Source organism: Acanthopagrus latus, chromosome 8 (assembly GCF_904848185.1).
Source record: "Acanthopagrus latus isolate v.2019 chromosome 8, fAcaLat1.1, whole genome shotgun sequence".
In the NCBI taxonomy this organism is placed as follows: domain Eukaryota; kingdom Metazoa; phylum Chordata; class Actinopteri; order Spariformes; family Sparidae; genus Acanthopagrus; species Acanthopagrus latus.
In genome coordinates, this window is record NC_051046.1 from 12,738,084 (window position 1) to 12,759,978 (window position 21,895).

At 40.7% G+C, this 21,895-nt stretch overlaps 2 protein-coding genes across 3 annotated transcripts; both read left to right on the top strand.

The window, feature by feature from the left end:
- The first annotated feature begins 18 nt into the window (after positions 1-18).
- On the top strand, positions 19-3,870 carry edc3 (enhancer of mRNA decapping 3 homolog (S. cerevisiae)). Its single transcript, XM_037105753.1, has 7 exons — positions 19-213; positions 446-611; positions 702-922; positions 1,007-1,345; positions 1,432-1,585; positions 2,323-2,540; positions 2,653-3,870. The coding sequence occupies exons 2-7, from the start codon at positions 448-450 to the stop codon at positions 2,985-2,987; spliced, it is 1,431 nt and encodes a 476-aa protein (XP_036961648.1). The 5' UTR covers positions 19-213; positions 446-447; the 3' UTR covers positions 2,988-3,870.
- Positions 3,871-6,697: 2,827 nt separating this feature from the next.
- LOC119023675 (tyrosine-protein kinase CSK-like) lies at positions 6,698-21,893 on the top strand. 2 transcript variants are annotated; one of them, XM_037105755.1, is made up of 14 exons: positions 7,409-7,515; positions 7,617-7,761; positions 13,035-13,130; positions 14,137-14,250; positions 14,385-14,497; positions 16,593-16,812; positions 18,939-19,032; positions 19,153-19,218; positions 19,548-19,647; positions 19,748-19,838; positions 19,928-20,001; positions 20,211-20,406; positions 20,518-20,604; positions 20,868-21,893. In XM_037105755.1, the coding sequence occupies exons 3-14, from the start codon at positions 13,116-13,118 to the stop codon at positions 21,051-21,053; spliced, it is 1,356 nt and encodes a 451-aa protein (XP_036961650.1). In that variant the 5' UTR covers positions 7,409-7,515; positions 7,617-7,761; positions 13,035-13,115; the 3' UTR covers positions 21,054-21,893. The 2 variants fall into 2 exon arrangements, with proteins under 2 accessions (XP_036961649.1, XP_036961650.1); XM_037105754.1 differs by lacking the exons at positions 7,409-7,515; positions 7,617-7,761 and adding an exon at positions 6,698-7,195.
- The last annotated feature ends 2 nt before the right edge of the window (positions 21,894-21,895 follow it).

The following is a 21,895-nucleotide window of genomic DNA, read 5'->3' on the forward strand; positions in this document are numbered from 1 at the left end:
TGTTTCGAAAGGTGCCTTATGCCGGAAGCCGGAAGTCGTAATGCAGAAGCTAGCAAAAGTAGCGTCTTTTGACCATTGAAGAAGCTAAAAGCTAGCAGTTTAAAGCAGCAACAGTTTTCTTTTCAGCGCTAAACTTGACACTATAATCATTTGTGTTCTTGAAGAGTGTGCTTCGATACATTTTTTTTGGAAGGTGAATCACTCTAACCCAAGGTAAAATAAACGAAATTACAGCGTTTGTGTCTTGAAATTAACGCAAGATAACCAACGCTCGATATCAGGCGGATGCTCGCGCTAGCATGTTAGCATAACTATTTGCTAACATCAACTAATATGTCCTTCTGTAATAACTCGTATGAATTGAACTGAACGTTTTTGTTCTCTGTCACGTAACGTCAACGAGAAGGTCAAGCTTCTGTTTTTTTTTTTTTTTATCGTTTTGCAGTCATGGCTGCAGATTGGTTGGGTAGTTTGGTGTCAATTAACTGTGGGCCAACACTGGGAGTCTATCAAGGAGAGGTGGTGTCTGTGGACCAGTCCAGCCAGACAATCTCCTTAAGACAGCCTTTCCATAATGGAGTCAAGTGCCCTGTTCCTGAGGTCACATTCAGGTAAAGCTCAGCAAAGAAATTATTGACAGTGGTTCGTTTCCCTTCGTGTCATTAAATATGGTGTTCGTTGTTTTTCTTCTTCTTCTGTAGTGCCATTGACATAAAGGAACTAAAGATTTTAGATATCAGAATTGGCAATGCTAGGAACAACAGTTCTACAAAGGTGAGCAGTGCCCCAGTTGCAGTCCCAAAGGGTGACCCCAAGTCTGTAGAGAAGCTCAACTCGCCTCAGCACTGCTCTAAAAGCTATGGAGAGCGACATCTGGATGTACCTGGTCAGCCAAAGGCATTCCGTCGAAGACACAACTCGTGTAAGTGCAATGTAGTACAATTTGGTCAAGAAAAAAATCAAACTGCTGATGTTTGCTATGTTAACCTTTATTTTCTCCCATCAGGGTCATCTAGTAGTCGAGGGGCAAACCAGGTGACACCAAAAAAGAATGGGGTGAAGAACGGTCAGATGAAGCACAGAGATGATGAGTGTTTTGGAGATGGCATGGACGACGGGTTGGACACTGACTTTGATTTTGAAGGAAACTTGGCTCTTTTTGACAAAGCAGCAGTTTTCTCAGAAATTGACATATCAGAGCGCCGTAATGGTGCAAGGTCACGTGGCACACCTCAAGACCAGACACCCTCACGGTATCGTCATGATGAAAACATCCTGGAGGCCAAACCTATTGTCTACAGACAGATTACTGTCCCTCAGCCAGGTGCCAAAGAGTACTGCACTGGTAAGTATTTACCTTTTTTACTGAGACAAATAATAGGTGTGCCAAGTTATCTGTAGTCAACTGTCTCATACTTTTGTTCCATACAGACTCTGGCCTTGTTGTTCCCAGTGTATCCTATGAGCTACACAAGCGTCTGTTGTCAGCCGCTGAGCGTTATGGTCTCTCATTGGAGCGAAGACTTGAGATGACTGGAGTATGTGCCAGTCAGATGGCACTTACATTGCTGGGTGGACCCAACAGGTAAGTGTATTTATGATTTCAAGGCACAAATGAAACCAGTCTTTATGACAATTGAGTCATACTTATTATTTTATTGAATTTTATTTTCTTGTCTTCTGATCTAGAGTCCGAAGAAGAAAATTAACAAAAGAATAACTTTGTTTGACGAGTTCAGTTTTTATTATAGTTACTTACCTGTTGACAGTGGCTTCATGTTGTTAAAGACATACAGTAACAGCTGAAAGTTTTAAATTATGTGTCTTTTCAGATCCTCATTTTTTTATATTGACAAGCCATTATTAAATCATCAAACAGAAAATGGTCACAAGTAATGCTTGACAATAGAGAGATTAACTTTTTCATTTTTATTTTGTCTTTGTTCTTAAGATTATGATTTTGTTGCTATTCAATAGAATAATTCAATACTTTGTTTACCTGTGGGCGTGAAATGTGTGCAAAATATGTAGAAAGCAACATTTTTGTCATTTTTTTGCAAAATGTAAACATTCAAAATTGGTTAATCGGCAATTATTCTCTCTGCAACAACTACCTGTATATGGATAAATGTCCGTGATAAGTAATGCTCTGCTGTAGGACTGTGACCTATTGCAAACCAAACTGAAGGTCCTTTGCGCAACTGTTGATTACAAGCTCTGTTAGAGAACCTCACTGCCAAATTTAAATTTACTGGCAGTAAGTGCCTGACCAGTACAGAATTCAGAAAACTAACTTATTTCAATCTCTCATGTTTCTCCCAGATTCACTCCAAAAAATTTACACCAGCGTCCCACAGTGGCTCTGCTCTGTGGCCCACATGTTCAAGGAGCTCAGGGCATTAGCTGTGGTCGTCACCTGGCCAATCATGAAGTGGAGGTCATCCTGTTTCTGCCCAATTTTGTTAAGATGCTGGACTCAGTCACCAGCGAGCTCACACTCTTTAACAAGACTGGTGGCAAACAGGTGTCAAGTATCAAAGGTGGGCATATTTCTCTAGTTTTATATTAACCTAATGTTCCTACATTTTGTATTCTAGGTCAGGTCAAGCCTTGCACTTTGAGATTTTACATTTTTTCTCACTGACACCACAGATCTCCCAGACACCCCAGTTGACCTCATCATCAACTGCCTGGACTGCCACGAGAACACATTCCTGATGGATCAGCCCTGGTACCGAGCAGCCGCAGACTGGGCCAACCAGAACAGGGCACCAGTGCTCAGCCTAGACCCCCCAGGTAGTGGACAGGGGCAGGCAGTGGAGGCCAAGTGGTCCCTTTCTCTTTGCTTACCCCTTTCCCTAGCTGAGGGAGCTGGCAGGGTTTACCTGTGTGACATAGGCATCCCTCGCCAGGTGTTCCAGGAAGTGGGAATCAAGTACCATTCTCCTTTTGGTTGCAAATTTGTCATTCCCTTGCACTCTGCATGATGGAACTAATGGTCAAAAGAATGAATCTTTCACCCTCCATGACCATTCGGGTTTTGGCGCCTTACCGTATATTCCAGAGCTTAAGCTGTTTTTCGGTTCATTCATTAAGCTTCTAGCCCATCAACATGTGAACATGACTTCCCTCATACTGAAGGACCACTGTTGGGTGCTTCAGTCCATCAAGGACTACGCACATAAGAATAAGACAGGAAAGAGCTTTATTAAAAAAGTAAAAGTGTTGACTATTCAAGGCTTCAGCAATCTGTAGATACCTGTGTGATGATGCAAGGTATTTGGAAGATAGATTTTTCAGAAGCACAGCTGAAGTGTCAAACAGTACCACGTAGTGTTCAGTTTTAAATTGAACAGGACAATCTTTGCCTTAAAGTGGACAATGTCTTACTGTCACTGTATTCTCAACTCATTCCGAAGCCATCTGATTAATAAACTAATACATGCAAGTGCCATGTTATTAGATAAATCTGGATGAGACAACAGGATTTCCACTTAGCTGGTGTCACCATTGCTATTGGCTTATCACCTGCCATGCTCTGCAGCACTCTGTTACTGTTGTCTAAAGTGTTAATAGTATAGAAATGACATCTAAACAAATGTGAAGTGACATTTTTGTGAGTAATGCTGTGTTTTCATACTAAACCAGTGTTGAACAGGCAGCTACTGGAAAGAATCCAGATATCAGCTGTTTTATTTGCCCATGGTAAGTTAGGCTGTGATGATAAGGGCTGTGATATGATGACACAGCATGCTACACCTGTAGTTTTATGGGGGGGTTTGCAAAATTTTGGCACAGTAGATGACAGAAGTCTTGATGTGGCTTCCAGGCTAGCTACTGTAACTTAATTAAATGTATTAATCAAGCATGTTCCTGTAGTTTACTGTCCGTATTATTGAATAATCGGCATCCGCTGCAGTAGTTGCTATAAGAAACTGAAACCTTTGTTAAAAAAACAGTAGGAAGTAAAACAATGATTGCCTTGTTAACAAAGACAAAAACTACAGCTCACACAAAAACTACTAGTGTGGCAGCACAGGTGCTTGTGTCACGTAACTTTGTTTCCATATTCATGAACCATATAAAGCGTATGCGAAATTGTGTTCCCTATGGGTTGCTAAAAACAAATATTGAATCAACAAGGATATACATTTTTTTTTTTTCACCATTAAGTGAGTAACCCAACAAACTGTAAAGGAAGGCTGCATTCCAAAGCAGGATTTTTAGTTAATGCTGTGAGATTATGAATGAGTTTCTTAATTGTGGAGCAGAACCTGGAATTTCTGTCTTAATTTTGACGCTCTGTTTTATCATTTTAAAGGACCACACCAGCAGGGTTCAGCTCCTTAACTACAAATCACTTAACATTTGTGCTGATTTTTTATATATATATATATATATATATATATATATATATATCTATATCTATATCTATATCTATATCTATATCTATATATATATATATATCTCATATATATCTCTATATATCTCTATATATCTATATCTATATATATATATATATATATATATATATATATATATATATATATATATATATATATATATATATATATATATATATTTTCAATTATTGCTGCATAGTATAGGACTCAATTATCAGACTTAGTGGAGTCTGTATTATGTAATCCATCACAGCGAACAAAAAAATCTGGATATCTTGGTTATGTCACATTATTGTTGTAGTCATGCAGTTTGAACACAGATTTCGAAACACACAAAAACTACTACATACTTGATGTTGACTGTGATGGAGTAAAGCTTCAAGAGTATCCTAGTAGATTTTTTGTTAAATGGAAATGAGCCTAGAATACAAAATGCATCCAAGTCTATATCCGATGGTTAGTAGCAAGAGATGTAAAGTGTAAGTGATTTGTTATAAATGAGCTAAAAACTGCTGATATGGCCCTTTTTTAAGTTCAAACCAGTTGTGTTGGTTAACATAACCAGTAGCATCTTCCAAAGTGTATACGCTTTGTATATGAGGGACTCGATGTAATAGCCTGCATTTATACACATGGCCTTCTTTGAACCAATTGGATTAGGTCTTTGTGATGATAAACTGTTGAGGGGTTGATCTGCCTGTTTATGTGCTTAATCATTTGGTTTTGAGCTTCTTGAGGAAGGGGAGTTGTAGGCATCTCTACTGCCAGATCTGTTTGACAATAAAAGTCATACCATTTACTTGTTCTTCAGAGGATAAGTTCACTCAGAGATCGGGCTGCGTATCAAACTGTTATGGCACCGACAGAATTGCCTCAATACTGTTGAGTCATGGAACGTCTTGTCATTCAATAACAAATTTGTATATCTGAGAAGTTATCAGTGTCAGTGAGCATGCAGGAAAAACACTAGGTTACGCCCACAGATGAGACCTACCACGTGTGTTTAATGTAATCTTTTTTTAAATGGATCTCATAAAATTGGTATAGAGAAAAGTATCTTTCAGCAACCGATATCAAAGGCAAGGTATCGCTATCATTTCTTTTTACGATATCTGGCCCTACCCAAAAATGAAAAATCAGCTATTATCTACTCACGCTCATGCTCATGGAAAGTCAGATTGTATAGTTCATAACACATTTCTGGAGCTTCACAGCAAAACTGTAAAAATTAAAAAAAATTTTGGGTTTGTTTTAATACAAGTCCCAACATTCAGTTGTTTAGGAGAGTGCTTCAGTGCTGTTTTGCCATGAAGCTCCAGAAATGTCTTGTATGACTACGAAACTTCACTTGAGCATCAGTACATGAAGGCCGAGTGTCCATGTTTGGGTGAACTTATCCTTTAACAAGATCACATTCACTTTGAAATGTGTCCAGAGATGAGTTCACCGATCTTCTGAAGAAATGCATATTGTGCACCTCGACAGTCCAGAGGGTGTTGACTTGAATTAGAAGCAGCAGGTAATCATCTGCAATATGGTTTTATGGTTTCTCTACACATTAATGCACTCAGGATGATTACAAACACTTGCATCATATTTGTTTCCTCTCTGTGCACATTAACCTGCACAGTCTGCTGGTTCAGTGAGAATTACTGTTGTGCGCAAAGGTTTTGTTCTTTCTCCAACATTCCTCTGACCTGATGTGTTCAGTCTCATCTGTTGAGACAAGTCTGGCTTTGAACCGGCAGCCAGCGTTACTGAATGTGAACTAAAAAAATGACTTTTTGTGCGTCTCTGGCCGCCAGGGGGCTGTGGACCAACACTTTTGGCGGCTCTTCCTTGTTGTGGCCGTCATGTCACGTCATTTACAGAATACTGTTTCCTGAGAGAGTAGGGTAATTTCTCTGCGATGTGAGCAAGTGATCCGGCTTTTGATGAGAGAGGAATTAAACGCAGGTTTCTTAAGGATTCGTTTATATGATGCCACACTGGATGTTTAGTCCACTGAGATCATTCTGCAGTTCATACAACTCGTGGGAGAGTTTGTCTTTTGGTGTCATGCAAAAACACAGTGCAGTCTTCTTGTGTGATGTCTGCGGAAATGATAATAAAAAAGGAAAAGTTCATCATCACCCTTTTTCGTGGACTTATTTCTCAAAACATTCACGATCAAATTCCTTCACCAGCTCGACTCAAATAGACCCCAGTGATCCATTTTTAGTTTCTCATTAACGCGCATGTGCAGTGCAAAATCAAGGTGGGGCAAAAAAAAAAAAAAAAAAAACTTCAACGTCTGACGGGGAAAAGCAGAGGAGCAGTCTGAAGTACACTCAAACTCGAGTCGCGTTTCCTTCATCGCTGCAGTTTTGATCCAGTTGAGCTGTGACGTTTTGTTTATATATTTTTTTACTCATTCTCCCCTTTTCCCCCACTGAAGGAGCGTCAAGAGCAAAGTGACAAGTTGGGCAGAAAGTTATTTTATTTTATCCTAAATTGAGACTGTTGTTTCCGCTCCAAATGATGTTGACAGGAGACGCACCAAGAGCAATCGTGGCTGGTGTTGTTCAGTGAGGTACTTGCCGGACTGCTGAAGTGTAGGTCACCTGAGACAAACTTCACTTCCTCATCGGGACTTGATGTGTTTTGCGCCCTCGACGTAAAGTCTCGGTTGTTTATTTCGTGAATGGGAGTGTGGGTGCAGGCGCTCAGATGAGAACAGACGTCGGGCAGTAGAGGAATCACCTGTTATTGAGTCAAATCTGTCCTGTTTTTTTTTTTTGGCCTGCAAACAGGTAAGACTTTTACTTTGAAATGGTGCTTATATAGATGTATATTTGGTGTGAAATGTGTTTGAGTGACGACTGGAAGCGTGGGGGTGTTACAAACTGTGCGTAATAACTTTGCGTTTATCTGTACTGCTTTTTTTCACATGATGAATGCACCTCAGGGTGTTTGACACTGAAATGTGACCAGGCTGAATGAATATTTGATATGTTTCATGACAGACCTCACATCCTCCTCTTTCAAACGTCTGCCACTTCCTTCTGGGCTGCTGCAGTTGCACCATGCAGCTCTGAACTGTCACTACACGGCAGAAGATTCTGTTCCAATGGTAATGAGCACACAGCCTGTGGGGTGCTTGATTAGTTTGTTTGAGGCAGAATGCAGCGCACTGTGCATACAGCTTTCTCTCATTTAGTCTGTCATTCTCAGGGAGTCGAGATCTTGGATAAAACTACAGCCAAACAGAAAACAAGAGTTCAGTGAGAGCATTTATTTGCCAGAGAGAGGAACTGAGGAGCACATGGGTTTGTTTCAGGGTGATGCCTTCCCGGCTGAGGCAGGAATTCCCTCAAAGGTCAGCAACTTTTTTTTCTGAAAAAGACTGAAAGGCCAGTCTGGTGCTCGCACGGCCTCAGCGCCTTTCTCACGGAGGATTCTTCTGTGAGAGTGTAACAAAACTGCAACGAAAGATTAAGCTGGTGAAAACCAGATGAAGACAGCTCTTGAAACCACAGCAAAGCAGATCTGCTACCCTGTAATGTGTCATGCATGGCTGCATCAGCAGCAGCAGCAGCATTGCACTGCAAGCTGTGCAGAGCATGAAGCGGTCTGTCCACCGCACAACAAGGCAGCTTCGCCCTGCATGGGGTATTTCGATGAGTTTACTTCATAAAATATTTTATTATCCAACGTGGCAGGGCCTTTATTATGTTGTTGAACTTTGGATGGGAGTCAAATGCAAAGTTTGCTGTTATTTCTGGATGCCAAATTAAGGGGGACTTTCCCCTGACTAACAATCATTGATTTTCCTCTTCCTGTTACTCTGAAACAGCCTTGTTTGGGTGAGTTAAGGTTTATGAAAAAAAGGATGCTGCTTCAGGTTTATATGAGTGCTTTCATGCTCTGTGAGCCTCACAGGCAAAACTGACGGTCATTAAAGTGATACAATGACAGCTTGTGCTGCAGTGCCTATCACTAGAGTCGTACTTCCGCCCTTACATCCTCCAGACAGGCGTTTCAGTGAGCAGTGCTGCTGCACCAGAGTCCAGCTGTTGTCCCGGAGGCAGAGATGATTTCCTCCTCCGAGGCGCCTCAAGAACATCTGCAGCCTGACAGACCCAGCTGGGTGAACTGCTGGCACTGAACTGCTTCGGTACATTTCTCACCTCTCGGTGTGTTGGTTTGTATTTTCTGCCAGCTAAATGCTCAGTGGACATGGACAGAGTTCATTGTTCTCTTCTCTCTGCTCTTGGCTGCTACCCCGCTGCTGTAATGGGGATGATAACAGGGCAGCAGCATCAAAGCGGCAGCAGAGCATCCTGAGGCTGGAGGGTCAGGATGAAGGGCAGTTTGCCCCGGCCCCCTGCTACACATAGAGAAGGGACGTGCACAGCTAAAAATAACACAGGCATCATGCTCAATGAGACGTTCTTACAGCAGGATATCCAGTTGAAATCCATCAAGGGTACGTTCACCCAAAAATGAAAATTCTGTCATTATCTGCTTAACCTCGTAATGATGAAAAGTCAGGTGAAGTTTTGTCGTCCAGAAAAACTTTCTCTAGCTTCTCAGAGAAAAAAATTGAGGTATTTTCCTAAACAACTGAAGTCGATTGGGATAACAACAAAAAAACAAACCTGAATAAGAAATGGCTTCATACGGTGTAATCCAAGTCTCCAGAAACCCTGAGATCCTGAATTAATTTACTTTGATATAATTATCTACACCTTGGACGTGCAGTCAAGCTTGCGCACCCACTTCATACGGGGTGTGCGCAAATGCGTTTAGCTCAGTGGCTACAGTGACGATTCTGGCTTAACAAAGGATTACAAAAATGTATTTTCCACTCAGTTTGGGATCTCTTGGCTTCCAGAGACTTGGATTATGCTGCAAACTGAATGGAGCCATTTGATTTCCATATTTTGTTTCTTTTGAATATTTATTGTTTACGTTTTGAAACAAGCCCCCATCTAATTCAGTGTTTAAGGAGAATGCTGTAACACTGCTTTGCTGTGAAGAACCAGAAATCTTCAGTGGACTATGAAACTTGACCTTGCTTTTCCATCTGCTTGGGGGTGATTAGATAATGATAGAATTTTTACTTTGGTTCATCTTATCATTTAAGACAAATTAGCAGTGCATTAATGTGAGAAAAAATGGATAAATCGCCTCTGTGACCAGTAGGTCATCACTTGTTAGATCGATGCGTTAAGCTGTAAGCATCACCATGATGTCACAGAGGAGGCTCGTTGATCCCTGATCTGCGCAGGGTTGGACCTCTTCTAAAGGTCACAAGATAAACCTGAGATGATGTGAGATGATTGCTGCAGAATGAAAGAAGAAAAACAAAAAGTAGAAACTTCTGGCGCGTAACATTTTGCGACCTTATCTTTAATCTTCGCTGGGAAAATGTCTCTTCGATTGAACGACTCTGAGACATGTGACTGACGTGTGACGGGCCCCGAGCAGATGCTGGTTTCTGGCGTCACAAGTTGAAGAGAATTTTAGCCACCGAGTCAATCTCTAGCAATTTATCTTATCAATAATCTTTTCATTATCCAACTAGTAACTTCAGCTGTCAAAATGAATTGAACTGAGTAAAAAGTATAATATATCCCTCTTAAATATAGTGGAATAGTATAGCATTTTTACCAAAATAACTGTGGTTGACCAGTATCAACTAATAATATCAGCCCACACATATTGTGGTGTTTGATGCCGACCTCAAGCCTGTCTCGCTGTCCTCTTGTAGCACAGCAGCTTTCGCAGCACCTTGCAAGTTCAGCATTTTCACCTCAGGTTTTGTCTTCTGAGAGACAAAGGGAGTGGCAGATTCAAAGAAGGCCAAAGAAGATATGTCTACATTCCTGTCCTGTCTTGCTTCGTGCAGTCAGGCTAGGGCTGATTTGTACAGGCTAGACTGTGACTGACTTGCATAAGATGAGAGATGAACGTTGATTAACCGGTTTGGTTTGAACAATAGGATTGTTATGGACCCTAAGATTATGCAAACTTGGACTGTAAAAGCCATATGTGCTCTGCTCTGAAAAGACGTGTCGCCTCTCACTCGTTTTTGTTTAGTGCTCGTGTAGGTTTGTGCCCTTTCATGGCAGCATTCAGACTCAATCTGTCACTGAGTTTGTTGATTTCCTGTTGCTTTTAGTACATTATGACACACATTGCTTGTTTTGTCATGGACCACATCTCTAAATCTGATATATAAATTCACAGATTTTTTCTGTCATGGCATTCTTTGGTGTACGTGAGGGGTTTTTTTGGTCTATATTGAAATTCTTATAATAATAACAGAGCAGTAGACACATGGTGATTGTAACTGCAGAATCAAATATGAAGTCATATCTCCGGACTTGCAGAAATGAAGCATGGCTTCCCCTTAAAGCTACTCACTGGACGGACTGATGATGATGGACCTCTCAACGAGACAGGGGTCATTCGAAACATGACTGACTCACAATGACAGCCTTGTCCACTTCTTGAAATGAGCGAGCTGTGGTTCCATGTAGAGCTCTCTGGAAATGGCAATGTGACACCATGACAGACTGACTTCTGTCCCATTCACTCGGCTGCTGGTGGCCTGCTGCTGAGATGCATTCACTGTCCCAAAAGAGAGGAATTATTAAGTGCTGTTGTGTGTCAGCCTTGGCTCCGTTGATCCATTCCTCACTTGGTGAGATCACTTTGCTGCTTCACTGAGAACTTTGCCCAGACTTATTCTGTTGCAGTCAACATATATAGCTTTGCTGTTCAGAGCATTATGTGCGCCTGGTTATTGGAAGGTTGCTGGTTTGATTCCCCTGGTCTGCATATTTAAGTGAATACTGAACCTCAAACTACTCCTGATGTGCTTGTTGTCACCTTGCATGTCAGCCACCGCCATCAGTGTATGACTGTGTGTATGGACAAAAGCGTCTGCTAAATGCTCTAAATGCAAATGATTCGGATTGAAATGTCTCAACAGCTGTTGAGTAGTTCATGGTGTCATTTTATGCTCATTGTCCTTCTTCTGTCATTCTCTGACTTTATTATTAGAACTGGGTGAGGAGTGTTTAGAAAAAATGATAAAATGAAAATCTTGATTCAAACGTTTCCATTTCCATCAATCATGAATCATACTGCAGTCATGATATGTGTTTTGTTATCACAAAATGATTTTCTTTTAATGTATCATGCAGCCCCGCTTACAGTCATGTTAGAATACTGTGATGAAGGGTCACCTGGAGAAATGAGTTTGGTCTTCTTCACAATGACAATTACAGCCTCACAGAGCTGCTCGCCTGTAGACTTGCTTCCTGTTATGGCCTTCTGCACAGTGTGATATCTCAAAGTGTAACATAGAAAAGATGGGCTAGGATGAGACGAGGCAAAACTGGGGTATCATCTCCGGGTCGACGGGCGTGGGAAAGATCATGAGATCGTTTCGTCCCTCGATACAGAAAGACAGCTGCGGCACTCCATCGGGGACGACATCGGCCACGTCCTCATCGTACTGATGATGACTGTCCTCTCTGGGACTCGACAGTTTTTAGTCTCACACTTAATGTCAGTGAAGAGACTGGCTTTATATTGAAATATGTGACACAGAGGACATGTCCGAATGTGATTTAAAGGAAGTAACATATTATTAAAAGTAAAGAGTGATATCCGCAGCGTATGTGTTGTATTATTCACGTTTCTGGAGACCCCACCCTAATGCTGAGGTAACTAAATCTGGGCTCTCCTACGGGAAGTGGATGTCATAGTAATGGACGTGTTGGAGGATGTGACCTAATGTAAAGTGACAGATCTATCTGAGCCAGGATTTTCCCTGAGCTTTGACCATTGAGCCCTGGGCTTCTCCATGGGAACCGATACAGGAAGACAGGAAGTGGGGTTTTGTGGGGGAGGAGGGACACGAGTTAATCCACAGGCCATCATTTCATTATAACACCTCTGCTGTAATTTGTTGTGCACGTATGATGGAAAAAACTGCACCAGGACCTGACCAGGACCTGACTCAGGCCTAAGGTTACTTTCACAGTGGCTGTTTTATTGACGTAAAGAAATGCCTGGCTGGATGAGTCGCTCAGGCCTGGTCAGGTCTCACCACAAGTTTGCATTCCAGCACTGAAGAGAGTTATCTTGATTCCTACAAGACCTAGTCATTGAGGTTTAGCTGGAGAGTGTGTCTATTTTTGGTCAGGTTACCATATAGAAAGCAAAGAACAAAGTCGATCAAGTTTTAGGCTTTTTATTCATCAGATAAGAAATAAATGTCATGGTGTGTTTCTTAAGTTTTTTAACATTGTGTTATTGTTCCATCAGCACACTGAAACTCTGTCTTTTATGCACATGCTGTTTTCCTGCGTCATGGAAACATTCTGCCCCAGTTGTGAAAGTGTGATTTAAAAAAAGAAGACTTGTGAGTTCTGCTTTCTGTATCAGCGAGTTATTTTTACCAACACTGTCTGATCAGACACTGCTGCAGAGCCTTCTGACTTGTTCACTGCGAATTAGCAAGCCCCCACTGCAAAAGCCACAAATTAACCGTGTTCCTGAGAAAGCTTGTGGTGAAGTGAATTCTCTGTGAAGCAGGGGTGTATACTGATCGTATTGGGTTTCTCTTCATAGGTACTGTTGATGTGTGTGGTTACCAGCTCTAATGATAGCAGCTAGAAGGCATCTCCTGTAAGAGGACTGAACCGCCTCAACATGACAGAGGTCAAGGTGAGATAGACCTTGGCATTGTGTGTTTCTGCGAACCATGGATATTTTAAAAACAATAAACATTTCTTTACATTTGAATATTTACTTGTGTGTTTTGACAACACTGTGATTGGTCCGGTTATGTTTAAGCACAAAGAACACCTTCTAATGGGTTAGGAAAAGATCTTGTTTTTACCTTAGATACCTGTCTTCATTGTCACAAACACAGTTAAAAAACTTCCTGACATCTTGAAAAGAAGATGCACTGGCAGAAAATAGAATCAGAATTTTATTATAACTGCTTTGGACCAGCCAAATTTTAATTTACCAAGTATTAACCACCCTTTGCTAGCTCAGAGTTTCAGATATACACATGCTGGGGTTTCACTCCCTTAGCATAGTCAGAAATCCAGACAGAGATGATATTCTGCAAATCAATGACGCAGTGGTAGACAGTCAGAGTTATTTAATAAGCTATGCTTGTCATTTGTGTCAGGAAGACTGATTGGCATCTGTAGCTGTAACAGAAGGGGACTCCCCCAAAATTTGCTATAAGTCCCGGGTGAGGCCTTTTGTCCCGCGTCAGTGTTGTGTAGCTGATGCACCCTGTCATCACCTGCATTGTCTCGTCTCTACTAACTTTGAACAGAGATGATTTTTTACTTTTTGTGTCAAACCAAAAGTAAACACTGATGTATTATTTCAGTCCAAACATGATCTTTTCCTAACTCTAACCAAGTAGTTTTGTCACCTAAACCTGAAAAAGTAGTTTTGATGTCTAAACCTGAAAAAGTTGTTTGCTTGTCTAAACCTAACAATGTAGTTTTGTTGTTTAAACCCAACCTGGCTGCAACTTAAAACTCAATAGAAAATGAATGTAATAAATGGTTTGCAGGAACTTCATTCTGTTGATTGGGTTGTCTACAGTGGTGTATGTCAAAAATTCAGACAGACAGCAAGACGTGTTCTGATGAGTAATTGGTTAAAAATGTGTTTACTAATTAGTGATCTGTCCATGTTCCTGTAGACTCCATGGCCACAGGGCACAGAGTGTGTGGCCAGGTACAACTTCAAGGGCACATCAGAACAGGACCTGCCCTTTAACAAAGGAGATGTGTTGACTATTATCGTAGTCACAAAGGTAATGTTTTCATAGGCTGCAATTCGTTCTTATGCTCCTATAAAGTTATGCTTTTTATATGTGAATTTTGACAATGAAACTTGCTGTTTGTAGGCATGAAAGAGATCTACAATTTCTGACCTTTTGTGTTTCAGGATCCAAACTGGTACAAAGCTAAAAATGCTGCAGGTTGCGAGGGAACAATTCCAGCCAACTATGTTCAGAAAAGGGAAGGTGTGAAAACTGAAGGCAAGCTGAGTCTAATGCCGTGAGTACAAAGATCGTCATCGTGTTTTTTTTACATCCAATGCCAGTTATAGTCTTTCACTTTCGAAGTAACCAGGTCTAAATCTCAAAGGTTTCCACGACACCAGCTTTGTGCCTTGTCTGCAGCGATGGCTAAAATAGCTCGGCTTTGCCCTCTTGCCGTGGCTGTGTGGCTGCTGTGGGCAGATGGCCTATTTGTCGATGCAATGATGCTGTAGTTATGTGAATGGAGACCACAGCTGGGTCGGGTTCTGTTGTAATTGCAGTGCACTTGTGTCGGTTTCCAGCTCTGCACTGTTTCCTGTTGTTTCTTTTGTATCTCACACTGAAGTAATCTCAAAAATATCCCCACTTGTCCACATGAGAAGACAGACCTACCTTTTAAACGTGATCCGACTGAAAATAGCCATCAGAGAGATGTAACAGCCCTACTTGAGCTAACCTTAGCCTGAACTACACAGTACTGACCCTAAACCATTGTGTTTATAAAATACGATAGAAAGGAAAATGCTTCTCAGTGAATCACACTGTTGTCTCAGCTTTCCAACAAGGTCGTTTGTGTGATATTTAAATGCAACTTTCCCATGGAGCCAGACGCAAATGACCTTACTGTACAGTCTGTGACCATCTTTATGCAAATCCCTGTAATCTCCAGAACAGTATTTGTTTAATTTGCATTAAAGGCCCTTTGAAGGTTAATAATAACGTTATGAAGGGTTTTAAATAATACAAGGGGAACATTTCTCAAAGGCTAATGGAAAGTAGACAGCAAAGCCGGATCAAAACGAATCTCAGAAGCATTTCCCTATTAACCTGGGGGCTAACCTGCTTTGACATTGATGTCGGTCTGATTTGCTCTTATAGCAGTTAGAGGGTAATTTTCAAATGTCAGCCGAGGATGTACTTTGTAAAAGTAAAGGCAAGGTCAACTGTATCAAAGTCTTTTGATGAACCGATTGATATAAAGTTACAGCGTGTCTCTGTTGTCTAAATTGTTAATTAAATGGAGATTGTGTAACAATGAGAATTAAATCAGACAGATGTGGAGGATGTAAAATAATATCTTCAGCTGATTATTGACTTTTGATTCCAACCTTTTCAAAACAAAAAAAAAAAATAGTCTCCTGCAAACTGTCAGCAATCGTGGTGAATTTATTCAACAGTTATTCAATCAGGTTATACTCAATTTAGCATTTTATACAACGATGACAGCCTCAATAAGCCTGCGCATGTTTACGTAGATAAACAGAACAATCAGCTCAGATCCTAGCACGATATAAAAGAAAACCTATAAGCAAACACATATCACTAAGCTGAAATATCCTCAACTTACCCAATTTAAAAGCAATTATGAGATTTTGTGTAATAGGAAAAAATACAAAAAAGGTTAGTAATCATTGCACCATGAAGAGTGAATAGAGAACATCATAAGTATTATCAAAAGTGCAAACCAGTAATGTATTACACCTAAACCCACAAAGACTGTGCAGAAAACACGAACATGAAGATGAACATTAACTTGCAAAGTAAAGGAAGTACGATAAATAGAAAAGGCAGGAAGATGTTGAGATCACCGCTGTCTCTTCCTCCTCAAGATGTATTGGAAGTGATTGTATTTGTGATACCAGCTCTAATTACATATAAAGTACTCATTAAAAACAAAAGTTACAAAGTGTGTTACGGTGTGAAATATGAAGTCCAAAAATTAAACCAATTGAGAGACAGGGACTCTCAGTTGACAGTTTATCAGGTAGAACTGGCTGAAAACAAACTCCGTATGTCTAAGACAACAATCCTGATGCAATTTCTACCTTCAGTTTTCTGCTGGGTAAAAAAAAGTGTTGATAAAACAAAAAGGAAAGTGCTGTTCAACTGTGCTGCATTAAACAGAGTGGTGTTTTTAAAATTGAGCCCAGCCTCGTTGATTAAAATGCAACGGGCACATTTTTCAGTGTAATTCAGCATAATTAAACAGCCAACATTATTGCAAAATTGAATCAAAACCTCTTCGAAAAACGTTTGAACAAAAACGGTGGGTTTCATTGTGGTCATTCATTGGATTCACACTGATAACTCTCTGGTTCGTCCACTTTCAGGTGGTTTCATGGGAAGATAACGCGGGACCGAGCAGAGCAGCTGCTTCACCCCCCTGAAACCGGCCTGTACTTGGTGCGAGAGAGCACCAACTTCCCCGGTGACTACACCCTGTGTGTGAGCTGCGATGGCAAGGTGGAGCACTACCGTATCATCTACCACAACGGCAAGCTCACAATTGATGACGAGATGTACTTTGAAAACCTCATGCAGCTGGTTGAGGTGAGGCACAAAATTAGGATTTGTTTTTTATAAATAAAAGGAGGCGTTTCTGGTGTTACCTCTGCTGCTATATAGGGCTTTCTTTTACTGTATGCATGTTGTATTTTCCTGTTTTAGAGTCCCCACGTCGCTGCTCAACCACATAGACCGCATACAGTTCCTGGAACAAATAATGAACAGGAAGTGTCAAAGAGGAACAGTGAACACTATGCTGAGGTTCAGATTCTTTAAAAAAGGGCTTTTTACTCTTAAAATGACTAATTTTCCTGTGTTACGTGATTATTATGGCCAGAAGCACACTTTGTATACTACACAGTAAAATAGGAATGTGAGTGAGTTCAGTATGAACTATTTAAGTTAAAACTCAGTCGTCCTTCATGTCTATTGCTAATTTGACTTGACAGCCCTCTATTGGTCATTCTGAAGCACTGCTTGCCAAGTTTCACATCTACTAGACTGAAATATGTTTTTTTGCCAGATCTGTTTTAATGTGGATGGCTGTTATTGTACAGAGAGTTGGTACAGCTGTATGCTTAAGTCTTCCATAAAACAACGGAACAATTTAGAGCCACTAGTCAACATGGTGAAAAGCTGGTGCACAAGCTGACAAAAACAACAGAAAATCAAAAGAGGAGAGGAAAATAAAGGGTTGTTCAACAGCCTTACCCATCACCCAGACCAGGGACTGGCCTTTGGGAGCACTAGGAGAACTCCCAGTGGCGAGCAATGTGAGATCAGGGTTAACAATGCTAATTGAAATGTGTAAATCAGCGATGGGCAGGACAGGAAGGAGAGAGAACGTAAAAAGAGAGGAGATGGAGCTGAGAGGGAGCGCATTTAAAGGACAAAAGCCTTGAAGGAAACTGATGCAAAATGCTGTAAAATGACAGATACCCTCAAAAGCAAGTGACGTGGTTGGTCTTTGAAAAAACACGAAGGCAGACAAGCAGATCAGCACATCACAAAGACCTTTTTTTCTGGTTGATTATATGTTTAAAAAAAATGTGTTTAATTTTGAAATGTAGGAAAGCCCATGCATGGAAATAACCTGGAAACCAAAGACCTGTCTGCTGTTCAGTTACTCAGAGATACCAGAGATTCATGATGATAAACATAATTCCGGTCAGAGCTCCGAGGAACACTCTGCACAAAAATGACAATATTTATTCCTGTTCTGTCAGGGTAGGAAGTGCAGTTTACCAACTCTTGAAACTGGAGATACTCGGATGTTTAACTATTTTGGATGTTTTTTATAACTAAGAGTTGAAAATATGTGATTGGTATAAATAGTAAACAGAACAAATATTTCAACTAAACAGTGGGGGTTGTCTATTGTAAATGGACTGAAGGAATGTGGAGATTGACCCAGACTGATGTCAGATTCCCAACTTATATTATTATCCAGGTCCAGCTCGGTCATCAGCCACTCCAGACAAACCTTATTCATCCGGTGGCGTGTACCTGTTCTCTAGTACAATTGTCTTTGAAGGCTACAAACAATGTCTGGGGATCCTTTAAAAGACCAATGTGGTGGATTCAGTGGTACCCTAGCAGTGAAGTTACGGATAGCAATTGACACTTGTCTCACCTCCCCTGGCCGAAAACCTGAAAAAGCCTTCTGTAGAGCCAAGTGTTTGGTTTGTCTGTTGTGGGCTACTGTAGAAACATGGCGCTGCCCCTAACAGACTCTGATCGAAACTCTTTGAAGATATAAAAAAATAAATGATTCTTACTTTCAGGTGATTATACATTATATATATTACATTTAGGATTCCGTCATTTGCGATGATAAAAATGTGCAGCATTAAAACATTTGAAAAGAACAATATGAAAACAAATTGTAAGCGGATGTTTTTTTGAATGTTTTATAATAACTCAGAGTGTTAATTGATGCACAAAAACTCAGATTTTTGTCATAATAAACCTGCAGGATTTAAAGCATAAGACGTTAGACGAGTGAGTTCGATAGCGTCCTGTGGTCTAGTCCAGCCTATGCGGATGTTAAAAAGGACAGTAAACATCCGAAAAGGGATTTTTATTTGAAATACAGAATACAATGGTGGTGTAATGCTGATGTTGCCTCTTTGTTTTCATATTTTTTTTAATCACATTTACGTTGTTTGTAGCACTACACCAAAGATGCAGACGGCCTGTGCACCAGACTAATAAAGCCAAAGCTGGAGGAGGGGACGGTGGCCGCTCAGGATGAGTTTTCCAGGAGTAAGTCTCAGTTTGTCACCATCGATTCATATACGTCACTGTCGCCTTTTTGTGAATGAGAGGCGTGTCGGGCCTGTTGCGTTTCAGCTGCGTGATGTTTCCTCTTTAAATGTCCAACAGGTGGCTGGTCGATGAACAGAAGGGACCTCAAGCTGCAGCAGGTTATCGGAAAAGGAGAGTTCGGAGGCAAGTGGCTTCAGGTTGACATACATGACCTGGCTAATTTTATTTTATTGCATACCTGAGGCAGAGATGAGCATGACTGTTCTGACATACTGTTTTAAATGAAGCTTTGTGTTGTTTTCGTATCAGGAGGAAGGGTAGATAAAGGTAGATACTGTTAATTATGAGTAAACAGAGCCTTAACAGGGCCGGCTGTTATTCATCCTTGAACAAAGTAACCATTAATGTATTTTTCCTGACAAGTCCGTGTCTATTTTTGGTCAGCTCGGGGTAATAAAAAAAGTGGCTTCACTGATCATTAAACAGTTCATTATTGTGTGTGATCATTCCAGATGTCATGGTGGGCGACTACAGGGGGACTAAAGTGGCCGTGAAGTGCATAAAAAATGATGCCACCGCACAGGCCTTTATTGCAGAGGCTTCAGTCATGACGTAAGGAAAAATGACATGTCTGTGTTCTTTCAGCAACGTGAATAAACAAGTTAACTTGTAAACCAAACGGCATGCCTGTGTGCGTTCTCCCCTTCCTCAGGCAATTACGGCACGATAACCTGGTGCAGCTGCTGGGGGTGATCGTAGAGGAGAACGGGAGTCTGTTTATAGTTACTGAGTACATGGCCAAGGTGGGTGGCACACCGTCTGATCATTTGTCAACCTCCGGAGCACTGGAGGAAAGATGTGACATGTTTGTTTCTTTCTTTCTTTCTTTCAGGGATGTTTGGTTGACTATTTACGTTCCAGAGGTCGGACAGTACTCGGTGGAGATGCTCTCCTTAACTTTACACTGTGAGTATGACTGTGGTGTGTATCAAAGGTAGACTTTATCTTGTGTGCCAGGTCTAACACGCTGTGGATGAGAAACACTGACTGTAAATGAAACCATGCTAATTTGTAAGAAAACACCCGAGTCTCCCCTTTAAGATTGTCCATTTCTCGTTGGGAAGTATATCACTGAGTAAACTGTCCCTCACGTGTCAACTTTCTGTCCTTCACAGAGACGTCTGTGAAGCCATGGAGTACCTGGAAGTCAATAACTTTGTCCACCGAGACTTGGCAGCCCGCAATGTACTTGTGTCAGACGACAACATAGCCAAAGTGAGTGACTTCGGTCTCACCAAGGAGGCCTCCTCCACTCAGGACACTGCCAAGCTGCCTGTGAAGTGGACATCACCAGAGGCCCTCAGAGAGAAGGTACACTGTTGTTTACAAGGAACTTTACCATGTTGAGTAGTTTAACCTCCTGATAAAACTCAAAGTGACTGATTGAAGCTCTTACATGTATGTGTTTCTAATAATCCATAGAAATTTTCCACCAAATCAGATGTTTGGAGCTACGGGATTTTGCTTTGGGAGATTTACTCTTTTGGCCGAGTGCCTTATCCGAGAATTGTAAGTACAAATATCAACAACGTATTAGGTTCTTTGACTTAAGAGAGAGATTAATCTGCAGTGAATTGACAGTTCAGACTGTTGCAGTAGTCAAAAAAAAAATAAATAAAAGCAGATCTTTATTTGATGAAGAGTAAGTACTGTATATGCCGAGTAATTTACCATGCACATTTCTGGCATCAAATTGTCCCTCATGTAGTAATAACCCAGAACAAAATAAGTGATGTTCTTTGCCCAACAACTTTGTCTTTTCATTTCTGTAGCCATTAAAAGACGTTGTGCCACGGGTGGAGAAGGGATACAAGATGGACTGTCCAGACGGCTGTCCTGAAGTGGTGTATAACATCATGAAACAGTGCTGGAACCTGGATCCTGCTGCTCGACCAAGCTTTCAGATGTTGAAGGAGTGGCTACAACACATCAGCCAAGGGATGGGGAAAAAACAATGAGAGATCTGACAGAGAAGTGACTTTCCAACTCCTTCATTTTGACCACTTGGACCACAACATGGGATGAAAAAAAAAAGATTTCAGTTTTTATTATTAGGCAGACGATGGAAGTTTGTTTTCACAAAGTTTATATTTTGAGCATCATCCCTCACCTCAAGTTGTTCAGACTGCAGTGACTCTTAAGTCCTGGCTCAATCGCTGTAGTCTCTTTGCGCTCGTTATCAAGAGTGAATCATTAAACTGTCATATCTATGTCTGCCTCAGTGCCACAGTGCCTTGACCTGGTTTCTCTTACATATTTTATGTCTTTTACTGGTAAAAAATTATGGCATTGTTTTATTTTAAGCCAGTGTGCACACCACCATCATTTGAATAAGTTGACTGAATCTATTGTTTCCGTTCTAAGAGGAGAAAAGTAGGAATCTGATTTTGATGTCATTTACTCGCTGTATTATTTTTGACAGTTTCCAGGTACATCATTTTGCATGAATGTTGATTGTTTTGTTAAAAAAACTAAGTTAAAAATAATTATGCAGCTTTTATTTTTTCATTGATATGTCATACGAAATGTGTTATGCTTACTTTGGATCCATCTGTAAGTCAAAAAAGGAAGCAAAAGCTTGGACAGATCTCACCTTTACTACTGATACAGTAACACCATTCAGCTCAGACATGATTCCATGTACAGAATTTTCCAGCTGACTTCATTTATTTCTTTTTTGGCAAACTTTGGATTCAACCAAACAATCAGGATTTTGTATGTTCTGAGAAAAGGAGAATGTTAATAAATGTACTGTGTTGCCATTTTCAACAATAAAAAAAATATACATTTTGCAATAATT

Excerpts from the sequence above, each read along its gene's own strand:
- LOC119023675 (XM_037105754.1), top strand. Across the intron at positions 19,219-19,547 it reads CGGAAAAGGAGAGTTCGGAG|ATGTCATGGTGGGCGACTAC; the intron begins GCAAGTGGCTTC and ends TGATCATTCCAG. Across the intron at positions 19,648-19,747 it reads GCAGAGGCTTCAGTCATGAC|GCAATTACGGCACGATAACC; the intron begins GTAAGGAAAAAT and ends CCCCTTCCTCAG.
- edc3 (XM_037105753.1), top strand. The coding sequence starts at position 448 with ATGGCTGCAGATTGGTTGGGTAGTTTGGTGTCAATTAACTGTGGGCCA. Across the intron at positions 923-1,006 it reads CCGTCGAAGACACAACTCGT|GGTCATCTAGTAGTCGAGGG; the intron begins GTAAGTGCAATG and ends TTCTCCCATCAG. Across the intron at positions 1,346-1,431 it reads TGCCAAAGAGTACTGCACTG|ACTCTGGCCTTGTTGTTCCC; the intron begins GTAAGTATTTAC and ends TGTTCCATACAG.